Source organism: Anastrepha ludens, chromosome 5, assembly GCF_028408465.1.
Source record: "Anastrepha ludens isolate Willacy chromosome 5, idAnaLude1.1, whole genome shotgun sequence".
NCBI classification, from domain to species: Eukaryota; Metazoa; Arthropoda; class Insecta; order Diptera; family Tephritidae; genus Anastrepha; species Anastrepha ludens.
The window spans coordinates 17,516,741-17,536,015 of NC_071501.1; the positions used below are offsets into that span (position 1 = coordinate 17,516,741).

General features: G+C 39.4%; 1 protein-coding gene across 1 annotated transcript in view; it reads left to right on the forward strand.

The window, feature by feature from the left end:
- The window catches only part of LOC128864396 (uncharacterized), a 70,101-nt gene extending 51,119 nt beyond the window's left edge, over window positions 1-18,982 (forward strand). The window contains exons 2-3 of the mRNA XM_054104031.1: window positions 2,996-3,848; window positions 17,589-18,982. Of these exons, the coding sequence (XP_053960006.1) occupies window positions 2,996-3,848; window positions 17,589-18,077 (1,342 nt within the window). The 3' untranslated portion in view covers window positions 18,078-18,982. The remainder of the gene's footprint in view (window positions 1-2,995; window positions 3,849-17,588) is intronic.
- Window positions 18,983-19,275: the final 293 nt, after the last annotated feature.

The following is a 19,275-nucleotide window of genomic DNA, read 5'->3' on the forward strand; positions in this document are numbered from 1 at the left end:
TAAATCAACGTTGCCACAACCGCCACCGCTACGACGCTGCTGTGCCATCAAAATACACATCAACGCATATGCATTTGAAGTGAATAGCAATGATAACAACAACAACCCGCATAGTTACACACTTGAATGCACTCACTCATTCGCTCGCTCAGTTGTTTTGCAAAGCTGGAATTTTCCACTATAATTTTGCTGCTAGTGCAGCCAGCATCATTAAGTTGCAACAACGTGTAGCAGTGGCAAAAAGGGCGTACTGGCAGATTGCGAGTATTTACTATGTGCATGTGAATATGTACGAGTATATGTGTGTGCGTGTGTGCCTTTGCTTGCGTTCTAATTTTGCTGGTATTGCAACGAACTTATAAATCTCGTCGTCGATGCAGCGACGCGTTGCAAGTATAATGATAATTTTACGCTAAGTTTGATAGGGAAACTCATGCATGCCACGCTACCAGCTCTTTGTGCTGGCACAACTTTTTCCGTTAGCTACATTAGTTAAGCAATTGTGAAGAGTTCGAGTTCAGCGCGCTAAACTTTTGATGAGTGAAAGTGATTTTTTTTTTCACTTAAAAATTTACTAAAACTGTCTGATTAAGTTTTCAAAGTTTAAAGTAATGCGGAAAAATCGCACAAAAAATGGAAATAAAAATAAGGAGCTTTAAAGTCTGAAAAGTTTTTTCGAATATCGGTCGCTCCTCGGCAGGCATTGGCAAACCTTTGAGAGTATTTCTGCCATGCAAAAGCTCCTTATAAAAAATATCTGCCGTTCGGAGTCGGCTTAAAAGTGTAGGCCTCTCCATTTTGAATTTTGAGCAGCTGATTGTTTATTATTTTATTTAGTTAAGCACAACAATCGCAGGTTATATTTCAGTTTTAGATACTAATTTTAGCATAAAATAAAGGAATATTAAGGGGTTATATACGTCCGGCAGCGTCAAAAGTGCGCTAAAAGAAAAACTGTTTTCAGAAGGGATAACAATAGAAATAAATATAAAAAAATTTTGTACATTGCTTATTAGTACTTAACCGTTACAAAAAAAATTTATTTTAATTTTGCTTTACAAAAATTGGTATATAAAAAATCACGTGATCTAAAGTACAATAAAAAAAGGTGCTCCACAGTCTGCTTCATTTCTACTTGAAATTTTGATGGATCTGTAAAAAGTAAAAAAATTCTTGTAAATCAAAGTTGTAGTTATAGTCCGATTTGTGAATTTCGAAAAATTTTGGAATTTATGACATTTAAGAAAAAAGTATGCGGTTTACGTCATAAATGTCCCACCCTTATTATGATAAAATTTTTTAATAAAAATATGAAAATTCCGGCTCGACAGGCTGTAGAGAAAACACTTTCGAATATTAAAAAAACGCATGAAAATAGGGACGGTGGGGAGCACCGGAACCCCCATCTTGCCCAATGCAGAGGTGTAGAGGAAGGCGGTGTGCGCCGGCGCATTGTCGTGATGAAGGGCCCAATTGTTGTCGAGGTCGGGCTGAACCCGGGCACCACTGTTTTTTAGCCAAAGAAGCACTTCTTTGTAAAATGCCGCGTTTACAGTGCTTCTTGTAGGTACAAACTCCTTGTGGACGATGCCTCGAGAGTCGAAAAAGATGATCAGCATCGCTTTGACGTCCTCCCGGCCTTCCTTGAACGACTTGTGCCACCGTTTTACCTGGGCACTGGACAGAGATTGGTCCCCGTAGCCCAATGGTTTCGGCACTCGTTTTGGTTAGCTTAACGCAAAATTTGATCGAGTAACGTTGCTCCAACGATCGCTGCATTTTCGCCATTGCAAAATTCTAACACACTTCTAAAACAGATTTCACGCGCGGAGCGATGTTGACAGCACCGCTGTTGCCAGCGAACTGGGACAGCCGATTCGGTGGATCGCTTGGCAGCGCTCCGCGCGGGAAGGCTCATTACTTTTTAATCAAACCCTGTAAAAGTAGATAAACCAGGGTGCCAATGGTAGTGGATTTATAATTAATATATAGGTATATACATACATTATTTTTTCTCATAGGCGACTTTTTTCCATGAAATTGTATTTTTTGCTTTCGAAAGAAATTTTCCACAAGGACACTGGATGCTACGACAACTAAACAAGGTTTCATTTTTTCACACTCCTGCACCTTACAGCAAATTAAAATTTACGTATCCCACTTTAACGTGATGCAATGAATTTGTGATGAATGACAGTTATAGCGTAGCCATATAGCAAATACTATAAAAAAGGTGCCGTACTCAAATCGAAAAAAACATCGAGCAAAATAAATACTTCGGTTAGGTTAAGTTAGGTTGACCTGGCTGGCTGAACGCCATAACATAGACCTATTGGTCCTTAGTGGTACCAGATGGAGCTTGACCTTTACGCTTCCTTGTAGTAGGCTTCTTGTAATAAGCCTCCGTCTTTTGCGAATCTAAGTAAGCTCTCAAGCTCTAACCGCAAAAGACATTCTAATCTTTCATATTGTAGGACTCCTAAGCATTTCATTCGGGCTCTAGCTAATGCAGGGCAAGAACATAGAAGGTGTTCAAGAGTTTTTGTAGTTCATTGCAAAATCTGTAGATATCACTGCTTGCTTTGGCAAAAAAGTATCGAGTATGTACTTGCCAGTAAAATTATCGAGGAATCACTAGCTGTTCCAGGGCTAACATTTACTCGAATATAAAATTTGCTGCTTTTGCCCTGGCGAAAACTATGCTTCTAGTTTCAAAAATTTCCTAGTATTAAAAAAGTTATTTCCCAAGATACTGGAATTAATTTAAAAATATACTGAAAATCCGAAATGAAAAACTTCCGCTAATATTTGCGTCTCTAAACATTTACACGTGATTTTTCCAATCATTTTGAGCCTCAATCCCAAATGATAACAATGAATTTCTGTACCATAAAGTATGCGCATTTTCGGTTCAATTGTACGTCCTTTGTCTCTTTAAATTGTCCCTAAAAATTCAAAGCTGGCGCTATTAAACTTAAACTCCTTTTAATTACAGAGATCCTTACGCTGCTTACGATGCTGATGGCCCAATGGACGATTACGAGTATCCGGGTGCGCTAACACCACTACAAAAGCAACAATATCAACAGCAATTGCAGCAACGGCAACAACTTCAACAGCCCCAACAGGGCCAAAACCGCCCCCAACAGACCACAACACAACACCAGCAGCAGGCGGTCCAAGGGGCCGACACGCCGAACCGCCCAGCAACCACCAACGCTCCCACCGAGAATGCGCTGTTGTCTACGCTGAAAAGCCTCAAAACCATGTGGGACATTTACCAGGCATTCGCTGCAGCCTGGAATGTGCTCGCGACACATGGACAAAAACAGCAGCAACAACAACAACAAGAGGCAGCAAAACGTCGTCAACAGCAAATCGTGCAACAAATGCGTATCAATTCGAAAAAGCCGCCTAAATTCGAGACAAACGGCAAGTATACACAAAGGAACAGCAGCACAATCGCTGATAATGGCGGAGCGGAGGTTGTTGGGACCACAACTGTGGGAAAACGAGTTAAATCCAATAGCAAAGCAACTAAAAATCCTAGAACGACAACAACAAAGCGAACTACTTCGAAAGAAGATTCGGTGGTGAGCAGTGAAGCGGAAGAGGCGGTGGCCAGCAATAGCGGCAGCACAGACAAAAAAACTGTGGGCACAAAGGGGGATGCGATAGCGCGCCAAAATGCTCAGGGTACGCGTGAGAAGCGCCAAATGTCTGACACAGTCGATGCAGCGAAATCGACAGATGTGGGCGAAGGGAGATACATCAAAGGTGATCCATTGAAGGGTTACTATGATTTTGTCATCACCGAGGGCTCTTACAAATTTTGGGCTGTTTTTCAGGTGAGTGGATTTCAAAAACTATTGTGCTTGTTGTGTAATTGGAAAAAGTTGAAGGAGAGACATAAACTCGAGAGTTATTTCATGCCGAAAAGGGTAATTTGTTATAAATTTGATGGTATTGAAATATGAAAAATCCATTAAATATAGATTTTTGATGGCAAGTAAAAACAAAATAGCTGTCTTTTTTAAACCTGTTTTAAAATTGATTTTTTGAAAGGAATTTTATTTTTATTTTTTATTTTTCCTTAATATATACTTTTATATAAATGATGCTTATACTTTTGGTTCGTTGTTTGGCTTACACTTTTTCTTAGGTGTTTGTTTTCTCCGATTTGTAAACGAAGGGGCTCCAAGATGGAATCGGGAGTCGGAGCAGGCGTGTTTTCTAAATTAGCCAATTTATCTATTTTCTTAAAATTGCCGAATACTGCTAGAGTCCTTCAGGCTGAGGTCTTTGCGATCCTGCAGGCATGCAAAATGCTTAGGGAACGTGGGAGCGAGAAAGACATTGACATTTTCTCCGATTGTCAAGCCGCGATCAAGGCTCTGATGACGCCATGTGCAGTACCAACTAGTAAACTCCTGTAAGAATGAGATAAAATATCTTCGGTGTGTAGAAAACATTTCTCTGATCTGGGTTCCAAGACATAGCTAGGAACATAGAGGGAAATGAAGTCGACTGAATTGGTCGCAGAGACCTCCTACTCCGGTATCGGCATCCCCCTTACAGTGTTAAAGAGGAATTCCACAACTTATTTCTCAGGGAAGCATAGAAAAGATGGAGCTCCATTTCTTCATGTGCTATTTTGAAAACTCTTTGGTCCCAGTACAATATACATAGGACTCAGAATGTGCTGGGAACTCCAGGTCATTCCATTTCCAAACTCGTAACTGTGTTTACTGGTCATTGGACAATAGGCACACACGCGAAAAAGATGGGGTTACCATTTAACCCCCATTTCAGAAGCTGTGGGGACCTTTCAGAGAAGGAGGCTGTTGAGCACTTTCTCTGTTAATGCCCGGGCTTGGCAGTTAGACGATTAAGGTCACTGGGTGCTCCTCTCTTCGATAGCCTGGGTCAGTGCGCCAACTTAAATCCAATCAATCTTCTCCATTACATCAACAGCTCTGGGTGGCTGTAGATACTATCTGCCTGTTGGAGGTTTCAAAATGGTATGAAAACGAGGCTAGAGCGGTACTTCAACCATTTCACAGCATTTCGACTGTTTGGAAAAGGTCATGGTTACAGTTGATGAAAAAACCTCTTTCGCTTAGAGAGGGAAATGTATGAGTCATAAACACAAAATTCCACATTATTTAATCGCTGCAACGAATAGTAAATTTCCCAGGAATAAAAAGGTTGACTTTTTTGTGTTTCGAAATATCGACTAGACACTTATCAAGGAGTTTTTTTGCCTTGCAGTATTTGCATATGTAGTATATTTTCATAAAAAAATAAATAAAAATTTAAATGACAAGAAAAAGGACAAATAGCGCATAAAAGTTGCTACGAAAAGAAGGAAAAAGCTGCTTGTCGCTTCGCTTGCCATTCATTCATTTCCCACGTAATAATTTCCTGTGAATTTGTCAGCAGCGCTTGGCATATGAGCGCCACCTAGCCGACAGATGCAGGCCTGTGAGTGGATATGCAGGAAATGAGCGAGTACATGTCCAACACATATGCATACATGTGCGCAGGTATGTGCAGTTATTTTGGCAAACAATTACATACGACCACATTACTTGTTGTCATTCGTCAGCCGCGAGCAATGCCAAATGCAGAAAAAGTAGTTGTGAATACACAAATGAAAGCAAAACAAAAAAAAAACATGGCTGTCATACTGAAAATGGCAAACAAATGTCAAAAACAACTAAAGAGTGAGGGTAGTTGGGAGCATGTGAAATAGCAAATAAAAAAAAATCACATTTTTGGCAATGCTATGCATTCTCGTTTTTGTCACATTTAAGTAAGACAAATTATTTTCGCGCCATTCATTTAGCGGAACGACAAGAGGCATAATTTGTGGTATGCGTCCTTTTAGGGACAGAGTTGGCGGTTGCTCAAGGCATGTAAGCGTCATGAAGGTGTGCTTATATATATTTTTGTGTATATACCTAAATATCTAAATATGTATTTGTGTACGAACTATACGAGACTACTTTTATGTCAAGCTAATAAATGACTTTTCGACTGTTGTGACGTGCCAACCTTTTATACGCACCTGACTTCAAATTTTTGGTGATAAGTTTTTGTTTCTGAATATTTTGGTGGCGCTGCGGTATTGAGAGTGACACAAAACCCTCGTTACCAGCAGCCAAACAAGCAGTGTAATCTAGATGAATGGTGCACCAATGCTTACGTAGAGCGTAGCCAAGTTGTGTTAGTAGATACATGACAGGCATGAGGAGGAGCGCACGATTTTTGAAACTTTCGAAGGGAATACTTATTTTTGAAACTAGTTGTTCAAGGGAAAACATATTTTAACAAATTTATAATAAGTAGACTAGAAAATTACTATGCAAAGGCTGAAAACCCGTACAACGTTTGTAGATCTAGGAATTCAAATTCAATTTAAATTCAGGAAATTTCAGTCTCACAGCTCAGTAAAAAAAAAGTTCCCAGACTTTTTGCTCAATTTTTGTTTGTGAATCATTTAAAGTGAGATACATTTTTAAGAAATTTTTGAGATCTCATCACATCCCGAAAAAGCCTGGATGCAGTGTGGCATGCCAGAGATTTCATTGGTCGATAAGTTATTTAAATTAAGGGATTAGGTATAGTCAGAGGCCCGAAAACATGATGATTTTCAATAATTTTTTTTAGATAGTCAATTGCTTTATTTTAGAAAAATAAAAACATAGCATTAATACATAATCTTTCGACTTGGCTTTAGTAAAATTGCAAAAAAAAAAAAACAACTTAATAATACAAAAATTTATAGCTCGTTGTGTGGAGCCCGTTTCTCTAGAAGTCCCTTGCGGTGATCATCTCAACTCCTTGGAAATTCATCTAAAATCAACCGGACAAGAAAAATTAGTTTTAATAATAGATAATCTTGTGCCTGATTAAAGCTTTTTTTCCAAAATTAACAATATCAGGAAATATTTTTTAGATTTTCGAGAAAAAACCGACAATTAATTCTTTAAAAAAATCTAAATTTAAAAAGAAAATCGTTTGGTCAGCCAAGAGTTTTTTTCTGTTTTTCAAAAGCAGTACAAATTTTATTGAAATCTACCAAGTTGTTTTTAAGTTACAGTGATCACCATTTCAAAAAACATAGTTTTGAGAAAAACGCACTTAAATTTATTCTGCTTGCTGTCGAATGCTCCGGAGCGCCCGACGTTAATTGTTGAATAACTCGAAAAGTATTTTTCGGCTTCACTTCAAATTTCTATACACAATTTTTAATAAAGGGTGGTTAAGTTTCAAAGGCCGGTGTTGATTTTGAATAAAATACAATTTTTTAAAGAACTTATTGTCATTTCTCTTTATTATGATAATATTAGTATGGCTCAATTACGTATGATACAAAATATTGGCCAAATGGCCGCCGCGGCCTCGGCGGCACACCTCCGCCCGATGGTCCAAATTTTCGATGACGCTGAGGCATTATTGAGGTTCTATGCCGTTAATGTGCCCAATTATCTCATCTTTTAGCTCTTGAATTGTTGCTGACTTATCGATGTACACCTTTTCTTTCAAATAACCATAAAGAAAGAAGTCCAACGGTGTTAAATACCATGATCTTGGCGGCCAATTGACATCGCCGCGACGTGGGATTATTCGGCCATCAAGTTTTTCGCGCAAAAGAGCCATTGTTTCGTTAGCTGTGTGACAAGTGGCACCGTCCTGTTGAAACCACATATAGTCCACATCCATATCTTCCAATTCGGGCCATAAAAAGTTCGTTATCATCTCACGATAGCGAACACTAGGTTATCATTCGCCCAAATGCGGCACTTCTGCTTATTGACGAATACACTGAGGTGAAAATGTGCACATTTGGACGATTAAATTGACCGAAAAAATCACGAAGTGCGCGATATGCATTTTAATTTGAACGCCCGTATTTATAATAAGCCTGAATAACTTTAACGCGTTCCTCGAATGTGTATCTTTCCATGCATCAAATTGAGTTGGTCCAGAATTAAAATATGTGAAATGAAATGCAGAAAAAAGCTGACCTTTAAGTGTGATTTACATTCAACATCGGCCCTTGAAATTTAACCATTTATATAATTTTGAGGCATTTGTTCACAAAGGTTTGAAGACGTCGGCTTATGCGGTTGGACGCAAGCTAGGTTTCAGAACATATAGGAGGGCCGATTTCAAGCTGGCATTAAAGATTGTGTTTACTTCATTAGATAATATATTTGATTCGTTTATTCCAATATGAAACATAGTGCCTTTTTTTAACTTTGTCGTTTCTAACATCGTTCTTGTGTTCCAGGCTCAGAATAGTGCCCTTGATTTCATGGGAATGTTCGTCAGTCATATCAGGCCCCGGTTTTTATTCTTAGTTGTTGAGGTTGCAGTTATGTTGAGTTTAAGGCGGGCAGGTTATTGGCCTACCGTTGCCCAAGTCTACGAGCTGGAGCTGGGTGCCCTCAGATATGGAGAGCATGCCAGGCTATACTCGACAACGAAGAAGACTACACGGCTTATTGAGTAATTGCGACTCGCAGTTTTGTACATACTTTTACGTAAACAAATTTAAGAATATATCTTTATAATTCATGAATAATCGCGCTTCCTTTTTTCTGACACAGACCGTAGCTTTTACAGCATCAGCACCACAAGCACCATTCACAATTTCAGCGGCCTGGCTTGCATTTTGGCCTCTTCGCCTTTATCAAAGAAAAACTGTAAAATGTACCTAATTTTCGCTTTGTTGGCTTCCATTGTTCACACCCTGTAATTCACAGCTGAGTGGAACGAACAAAAAAGAGTAAACGAATTTTTTTAGTGTGAAATGTCACCTTGACAACGAGTACAAACTTGAATTTGTTTGATCGAAACTTGACGAGATATAGACCAGTACAGCCATCTACCGAGAAAATAATGGATTTCTTTTTCCTCAACCTAACGTTAGAGGTGATAATTTATGTATATTTTTCCAACTAACAAGCAATATTGAAAAAAATTAAATGCATACCAGTTGTATTGCACCCTATGATCAGAAAGTACCGGGATGTTTAAATAAAACAAAACAGAGTTAAATTTCAGGCAAATTTATTTTATCTGCTTCAAAATATGACCCGTCTGAAGCAACAGACATGTGCCAATGTTTAACTCAGTGCTAAATACATGCATCCCTGGTAGTTCGACGAAGGGAACTCCTTCGACGCATTCTCTTTTATACTGTGGGCAAAAAGTAAGGTGAATTTGGTTGTAAAATGAAAAATCTTTATTTATTCTTGTAAATCAATTTCATCCCCTTCAAAATAATCCCCTCTCGATGAAATACACTTACTCTAACGATTTTTCCAATCCCCGAAATATGCCAAATAGTCCCTTTCCAGTATAGCCATCAGCACCTTCTTCGATTCAGCTTTTATCTCCTCAATCGACTCGAAACGCGTTCCCCGGAGTGGTCTCTTGAGTTTTGGGAATAGCCAGAAGTCACACGGAGCCAAATCAGGTGAATACGGTGATTGCGGAACGGTATGGAATTTTTGGCGAAATGGTCACGAAGAACGAGTGCAGTGTGAGGCGGTGCATTATCGTGATGCAAAAACCAAGAGTTGTTGGCCCATAATTGTGGTCTTTTTAGACGAATTGCTTCACGTAAACGACGCATAACGCTCAAATAATATTCCTTACTAGCAGCTTGGCCAGGTGGAAGGAATTCATAGTGCACCACACCACGAAAATCGAAAAAAACTGTCGTCATGACCTTTATTTTTGAACTACTTTGACGTGCTCTTTTCGGTCTGGCCTCGCCTTTAGCACGATATTCGCTTGATTGGTCGGTTGTTTCAGGGTCGTAAGCATAAATCCAAGTCTCATCTCCCATAATGACGCATTTCAGCTTGTCCTGATAGTCTGAAAGCATTGTTTCACACACATCAACGCGACGACTTTTTTCCAAGAAATTGAGAGTTTTCGGTACCAAACCAGATTTGACTTTTCGTAGGCCCAAATGGTCTTTCAAAATGGTTTTCACAGATCCTTCTGATATTCCGATCATATCAGTAAGGTCTTTAACAGTCAACCGACGATTTTGAGCACTGTGCACTTTGCACATCTGTTGACGTCGATGGTCGTCCGGAGCGCTCCAAGTCATCAGCATGTTCTCGACCCTCTTTGAAGTCTTTGTACCACTTATAAACATTTTTCTGCGACATGGTCGAATCACCAAATGCCTTCTGCAAAATGCTAAACGTTTCCGCAGCCGAAATTTCATTCCGCAAACAAAATTTAATGGCACTTTTCTGCTCAATCAAATCAGACATTGTAAAAATCGAAAAATGCACTCTTGGTCGTTTGGTAAACACAAGCGTAAATATATTACTGATAATGACATTCACATGAAAGTTGGCCCAGATGTTATTAACAGTGCTGCCAACTCATGAAAAAAATAACTAGAGCGAAATTTTAATCCCGCGAAGTTTGACAAATAAATTCACCTTACTTTTTGCCCACAGTATATCTCCTCTATCGACTGAAATCTTCTTCCACGAAGTGGTAACTTCAACTTGGGAAACTAAAAGAAGTCACACGGGGCCATATCAGGTGAATACGGCGCTTGCACTATGGAGTTTACTTGGTATTTGGGCAAATAATCCAGCGCACTTTGGGCTCGGTGCGATAGCGCGCTATCATCATGCAAAATCCGAAAATTGTTTGCCCACATTTCCGGCCATTTGCGACATACAGCATCCGTCGAACGCTTCAAAACGGATAAATAATATTCTTTATTGACTGTCTGGCCTGATGGAGGGTACTCATGGTGCACTACCCCTTGGCAATAGAAGAAAATAGTCAACATCACCTTCCCGGTACTTTTTGGTCTTAGGGTATTTTGTGTGGAGTCTCACCCGCGCCTGGCTACCAAAGATTAAATATATATTCACATTTTCAAAGCACCACTTCAAAAGCTAGTAAGGTAAAATAGGCTCATCCCATGGAATTGAATAGAAAAGCCGGTGTAAAGAACAAAGTCTATGAAAAGTGAAAGCATTTAATTTGTGAAATGAAAAGTATTATAAAGAACAGATAGAGATGCACATGCGGCGCACTTCGAGGCAACAAGTGCAAAAAGTGAGTATGAAAAGTGGCCGAAGTATGCGCTTGCATTTTTTCTTTTCATTTCATTGCATTTTATTCGCACAATAACTAAGTGCGGGTTAGAAAAAAATCCAAACGAATGAACTGAATTGGCATTCATGCCTGAAGACTGCATTAGGGAAAGCATTAGTGTCAAAAAGGGAAAAATGAAATGGACGAGAGGACTAGGATTTAGAAGAAATGAGCGCTTGTGTATATTTGTGTGTGTGTGTGTGTGTGTGCGATGGCAATGTGACATACAAATCCACCGAAAGCGCGCACTTACAAGTAACTATGTAAGGGCGAGAAAAAATATCTACTATGTACATATTTTCATGTATGTATGCGCACGTTTGTGTGGTATGTGTGATTAAAGTGAGTAAAGTAATTGCTGCAAAGCTTAGTGCGGAGCAAACTTCCCTTAAGCGTGTAAAAACACGAAACTAAAAGCGTTAAACAAGTGCGAACTTTCATACGTGGATATGTATGTGTGAGAGTTTGTGGAAATATGTATGTATGCGTTCGTGTGAAAACGAAGAGATTTTTTCCTTTTTCCACTATCTGTATATTTTTATGCTTTTTGGAAATTCTGTGTTTTTCCCACGAGGAAATGAAGGGGTTGCCGCCTACCAAAGCGTGGCGCCGTTGGTGCAATGCGCGTATTTTCCATTTCGTTGCATATTTTGTGGGGCGCAACAGCATTAAGTGCCACGAATTTGGGTTTGTGCGTGTGTGTGTGTGTGTGTAGGGAGTATGCAAAGTATGTGGTATGCGCTGTGAATGTATTGCGAATGGCAGTTTATATTGGGTGGTGTACAAAAACAACTATAAATTTGCATACATACACACATACATATACGTGATATGCATATCTATATACATACACTTGTATATGTATGTGTGCTTGCAAAGGCCATATGTGTTTTTGTGCGCATTTGCTGCAACGCGCACCTGTAAGTTAATCACTATTCATTTAACGAGATTTTCCATGTGGGCGCCTGAAAGCACTCAACACAAAAGCGATGCCAACGATGCGCTAGTGGTGTGAAAGCGCACACATGCATAAGGATATATGTGTGTGTGTGTGTTTGTTTGCACATTTTACGTTCAATGGTTGTGCAAAAACACGTTTAGGCTTTTCGGCGAAAATATTGTTTTTTTTTACAAAAAAAAAAAAATTCGGCAAAAATTTGAGGAAAAAATTAAATGGAAAAACTTACCATATAATGGGTGGTTTTTTTAAAAGAGTGTGCCTGTGCTCAGCAAGCTGGCACTGGGTTTGGTATATAATCTGGCTTGTTCCTAAGTAGGTGCTAATCGGCGCTAGTTGGTTACACCCAGTGCAGCCAAGCGCTCCTCCATTTGGTCATTCAAGTGCAAAGTGCGGTTTGCTTCTTCTCCTGTTATCACTCTAAGACATCGAATACTTTCAGGAGCTAGAGCGTTTGTATTCTCACAAATTTCATCTTTCCAGAAGTAGACCACAGGTTGTCAAGGTAACCTCAATCCTTTCACTTCACGGTGAACCCATCTCCAGCTTCCCCTGCCTCTGTTATATATTGGGTAGTCGAAAAAGTCTTTTCGTATTTCTAATTCTAATCAAACTTCAACTCATTTTTTTTTATATTTATAATGAACATTATTAAACCACATATGTACCATTTTGGTCGACCACCTTTTGCCATTTTTCTTCTAGAGACATTATTCCATCAGTGTAAAACTTTTGTGGTTTCTCTGCGAAAAACTGCGACAATTAATTTTCACAGGCTTTTCTTGAAGCCAACTTTACTCCATTAAGGGAGCTCTGTATTTACCGAAACAAATGGTAGTCCAATGGTGCAAGGTGAGGGCTATATGGTGGATGCATCAAAACTTCCCAGCCAAGCTCTCCCAGTTTTTGCCGAGTCATCAAAGATGTGTGTGGCCTAGCGTTGTCCTGATGGAAGACGACGCCCTTTCTGCTGATCAGTTCTGGCCGTTTTTTTTCGATTGCTTACTTCAATCTCATCAGTTGTTGACAGTAAAGTGTAGAATCAATCGTTCGAGCAGGCTGGAGCAGCTCATAGTGGATGATTCCTTTCCAATCCCACCAAACACACAGCATAACTTTTCGAGGCGTCAATCCTGGTTTTGCGACCATTTGTTGAGCGTCACCACCCTTGCGCCATGATCTTTTTCGCACGTTATTGTTGATCCTTTTTTCGTCTCCTGTTACCATTCGCTTCAGAAATGGTTCGATTTCATTACGTTTCAGCAAAGAATCGCAGATGTTAATTCGGTCCATTAAATTTTTCACAGACTATTCATGTGGTACCCAAATATCGAGCTTCTTTTTATAAACCAGCCTTTTTTAAATGGTTCAAAACCGTTTAATGATGAATGTTTAGTGCCTTGGCGATGGCAGGGCAGTGACGGTCCTGGTCAATCTTTTCCATAATTTCATCGACTTTTTCAACGATAGGTCGACCGGAGCGAGGTGCATCTTTCACATCGAGGTGCATCTTTCATTTCCAGAACGGAAGCGAGCGAACCATTGTTGTGCTATACGAACTGATCGAGAATCGTCTCCGTAAACTTCACAAATTTCATTGGTGGCTTGCGTGGCATTCTTCCCTTTTTTATACAAAAATTTCAAAATACAGTGAATTTCTTCATTATTTTCACTCATATTTGAACAGCTATAACTTTTTTTTAACTTCTCCGAATTTTATTTTTTTTTGGTTAAATGAAGCTTAGAATGTCACCTTTCTAACACCATATGATATGACACAATGTAATTGGTAGCACTGGAGATAGATGACTCCAACGACATCTATTGACAAAATACGAAAATACTTTTTCGACTACCCAATATAAAAATAAACATAGTCATAAATCGATCATCTCAGAAAATCGAGGGAATGGCGATGATGTGCGGGCGAGGTCCCTTCATAAGCTCGTGTGATGCCCATATCGTAAGCTCCATAAATCAAAGAGGAAAAAAAACACCCGTTATAAACGCATTTTGTCAATTTGACAGCTGGACTTGACCGGCACGAACTTGTGGTGTGGCTGCCACAAGAGCTTCAACTCTTAATTTGAGTGCATCGTGCAGCTGCGCGCAATTTTTATTTCGCATTTCCTTTTGTAATCTTCTTCTTTTAATTAATGTCTTTCGCATCATTTTCATCAACATTTCTCAGTAGACTTTATTGCCGCATTTTACTTACGTGCAGTAGACTCGTTTGCTTTCTTTGTGTCTACAGGCATATTTGTATATATGTATGTATGTATGCTTGTATGTATGTATGTATGATTGTATGTATGTATGTGTGTATGTATGTATGTATGTATGTATGCACTTGCCTATTTGCGTTATTTTTATTGTTCTTCTCCACTTCATATTCTCATGCAGTTATAATTAATGTTTCTTAGCTGCCTTTTTCATGCATCTTTCATTCGTGTTGTGGTTGCTATTATTGTTGTAGTTTTCCCACTTGCTCTGCACTTGTTGTTGTCTTATATGTAAGGTCATATAATTGGCTGTCATGCACATTTTTGCTCAGCTGAGTGCATCAGCGCTCGATTGGGAAAAGAGGAAAAAAGGAAAGCAGAATGTAAAATGAAAACACGTAACATACATCAAGGCGTTTAACAAATTAAAATTTTGCGGTCGAATGGTAGTTCGACATTATTCTTTTTGCCGAAATGTGAGCGCCCACTTTTTTGTATTTCAGGATGTGCGTAAGTTATGCCAGTATTTGTTGTTTTTTTTTTGTAGTTATAGCTGCACACAGGTATTTCCATGCAAGGCGCACACATACATACATACAAAACACATACACACAAGTATAACGTATACTTTCAACGCTTTCACTTCTATAAAACGTTTTAAAAATTTGCCCTCGGTAGGAGGTTTATGCGGTTGAATAAAGCGTTTTTTGTTTTTGTTTATTGAACAGCTGCAAAAGTATGCATAAATACGTAGTAATCGCCTCTCGGCATAAAAGCAGCTTCATGACAATGAAAGCGGGTATGGCACAATTATGTTTTTGGTAGAAAACCGTAGGAAATATTTCACTTCAGTTCCTGCTGGCTTAATTTGAGTAATCAGTCGGTGGGGATTTTTTAACGACTCTTAAGTATTTTTTATTCGATTACACCGACTGCTTTGTACTGGCGCCCACCAGTTATGTGCGATCCCATATTATTCCACCCAACTAGAATCGCAGAATTTATTCGTAAAAACTTTGAGTAAACCTCAAAGAGGACTGATATCTCCGCTATTCAAGAGATGCGAGTGACTGAGCAAGGATAAAATACCGTTGAATCTTGCGACACCTACTACAACTACCATGCAAAGTAGCACAAATTCGGTGTTGAATTAGTGATGAGAGAGGGAACTTTACATAATCCTTGTGGGTAAGCATCTCGTTATAACCCTCATCAAAGTGCAATTCTTTCACATTTCGCTCATTTGCTCATGCCTCGATAAAAGAAAAAGACAGTGTGACAAAAGACCGCTTCTATGAGCTCCTTGAACGTTTCTATGAGCGCTAATAATATCAGGGCGGAGTCAATTGTCATTGCGTTAGATAGATTAGAGGTGGAAAGACCTATCTGTGTCTGGATCTCGTCCCAGCTTGGCTGCAGCGAAGTTAATGCGGTCGCAAGAGAGGCTAAAGTCACTAGATTCGTTCACAGGCTGACGCCGCAAGGTGGTGTCCTTTCGTCCTTACTTTGATTAGGCTAGGGCAATATTTCCAAATAGGCAGGATTGGATCGAGGGGAAAATCTGTACCAAAGCCTGCACCCCTGTCTTCACTGACGGTTCCAAGATGGAATCGGGAGTCGGAGCAGAGGTTTTCTCTAAATCAGCCAGTTTATCTCTCTCTTTTAAACTGCCGAATACTGCTAGTGTTTTTCAAGCAGAAGTCTTCACGATCCTGCAGTCACGCAAAAAGCTTAGGGAACGTAGAAGCGAGGAAGATATTAACATTTTCCCACGATCAAGGCACTGACGACGTCATGGTGCAGAACGAGATTAGTAAACTCCTGTAAGGAGGAGATCAAATCTCTTGGGTGTGCAGGTAACATTTCTCTGATCTGGGTTCCAAGACATAGAAAACATTGAGGGAAATGAAATTGCTGATGAGCTTGCCAAGAAGGGGACTGAATTGGCCTCAGAGAACCCTCTCCTCGGGCATCGGCATCCCCCTGACAGTAGTTAAAGGGGAACTGCACTAATAATTTCTCAGGAAGACGCAGAAAAGATGGAGCACCATTTTTTCATGTGCTATTCCGAAAAGCCTTTGACCCCAATACAATGTACGGAGGACTCAGAAAGTCCTTTGGACTCCAAACTCGTAGCTGTGTTTACCGGCCATTGGACGATCGACACACACGCGAAAAAGCTAGGGTTACCTTTTAACCCCCATTGCAGAAGCTGTGGAGACCTTTCCGAGAAGGAGACTATTGAGCACTTTCTTTGTAAATGTCCGGGTTGGTAGCTAGACGATTAAGGCCACTGGGTGCTCCTTTCTTCGACAACCTGGGGCATCTAAATCCCATTAATCTTCTTTATTATATCAACAGCTCTGGGTGGCCTGTTGGAGGTCTCATAATGGTATCAAAACGGCACTTTAGTGCTATTTGAAGAGGGCCAGACTGGCACTTCAACTATTTCACCTATCTACCTACCTAATGGAAAGACAGCCTTCCTTTTGTGCTTCGAAGCCGTTTTCACGTAGTCGAGTCAGTTATGGAGAGATGTACTCCGTAAGATATTCTTATAGCTTAATTGATATTCTTAGGTAAGATATTCTTATAGTTTGCTTTTAAACTGTTTTGCTAAATTCATAAACAAAAAAGTTATAACATTTCAAAGACTTTGCCATCTCATACAAAACAACTAACACTTAAATGCGCCACGTTTTCTCCGTCGTTAAAAAAACATTTTTATTTATTTAAAATCCTATTTAGAACACTAATGGTAATTGAAAAGTCATTTGAACATTTTTGAAGTATTATTCAGCCGAAAAATGGCAAGGGCTTTGTTTTCTACTTTCGTGAAACTCGATTCGAAAAACATCCTAGATCAGCTCTCTTAGGCCGAATAGATTACAAGCGTTTCGGACTAGCGTCTTATTGCATTGCTCGCCGATGGTTCTAAGATAGAGTCTGGATTCGGTAGATGAATACTCTTTCATTTTATGGCAGTAAATTCAATTTATTCATTTTAGTTTTTTTAATTATTATATTTCAGCAAAAATTGTATACGAATATGCGAATGTAAGTCGATTAATTGATGGACTTTAAAGGCCAATCGTTTTTTCTTCACAAAAAAGCGGAAGAGAAATACATTCTTACACGCATTCTCTAGGAGGCTTTATGCATTACATGGCACACATTTTATTACACGTCTCACTGCCAGACCTGTTTTTTTTTACATTTCTACTTTAACTCTTTCCTCTTTTTCTTCTCACTTGCAGACCGGCACTGCACTGCTGATCATTTACTCAACTTTCGCCGCCATTTACTACTCGAAAGTAAATCCATTGGTGTCCGATTACGATTACACCGACTATTTGGGCGGTGCGCGTTCACTGAGCGGTGGCGACGATGACTTCATCGACGATGACAACGAGAGCGACAGCGATGGCAAGCAGCGGCGACGCAGCTGGCTCGATGGCATGTTGCCACGTGCTGGACGTACCATGAAATATATACTCGATGCGCTCGATAAACTGCCGGTGGACCATCGCGAAGCGGATGAGGCAATGAAAGGAGAGCGTTTAAGGTTAGTGGCGGCGACACCCACCTCAGCGGAGTCAGAAGAGCAGCTGGTAGCAGACTCAGCAGGAGTGACGCATGAAAGTGACGATACCACAGCAATGGGAGGGGAAAGTGATGCGAATGAAGAGCGGGAAGCAACTTTGGATTTAACGCAGCAGCGACAGGTGCAGGCGTATGCTGCTTAACGTCAATGAGTGGCTACAATAAAAGTTTCGCTGCACATTTCGGGCTGCAAGTATGACGCACACACACACACACACACCCACACGCATGCACACACCCACATGCGCTGAAATCGCCGTCATAAATTCTCACGCAATTAATTACAATAGTTTCGTGTTTCGTTTATTTCTTTAGTGCGGATTTTTGTTTGTTTGCATTCTTCCACCTAGCGGACAATTTTATTGCTTCACTTTCTGCTTTCATTGCTCTCCGCACATTAATTTTATTTATTTGTATTCGAGCGATACACTTTTGCATTCATTTTCATTATTTTCTTTATTGCATTGATCAATTGTTATTTGCAGTTTTTTGTGTTCTTCCGTTCTTTTGCTCTCAGTTTTTATTTGTTTTTTTGTTTTCGGCGCACATTTGTATTGATTTATGGCGGAGAATTTATGGCAGCAGTGCCACGTATGCAGACATGAGAATGAAACTGTCGTTGCAAGCGTAGAAAATCGTTAACTATGTGGCCACATCTCGGCACATCTGCTATGTGGCCCTTTGTAGTGCTTCAGAATTGCGGTTTAATTTCACTAAAAGACATTTGATGCAGAGAAAAAAATGTGAGCATTAAAGGCTCCTTTAATTAAGCAAATTAAAAATCCATTATTCAACTTAACCGGCAATAATATTTTAATAATTATATTTACATGTATGATGCCAATACACATTTAGTTGCAAACACACATACATACATTTAAATAAGTTTTTATATATTCGTAAGAATTCTGCTCTCGAAGGTCTTTTGGTGAAATGACCTTTTTGTTTATAAGGAAAATTTATAGATATAATATATATACGATCCCCAGGTATATCTCTATTCTATAATATAATCGATTTTTTTTACAAAAAAATCATTGAGCTATGATAAGTGTTATTGATATACTATGTGAAAATAAATTTAGCAAAAAAAAAAAATGTTTTTATACTCATTAAGGTTAATGCCAGAGTGATGTATCGCGAAGCGATGCAGAGCGAATATTTAGCTTTGGGATTTCATTCTGAGCGATGCATTCAGGCGAGGAGTTTTTTATTTCCAATGGTATACTTAACACTTTTTCTTGGAAAAAGGTAAACTTAAGGGAAGGTAAGCTTAACAATTTTATTGAAAAATAAAGTAAGTATTGCTAAAACGAAATTCATGTTTACTGTGGGCAAAAA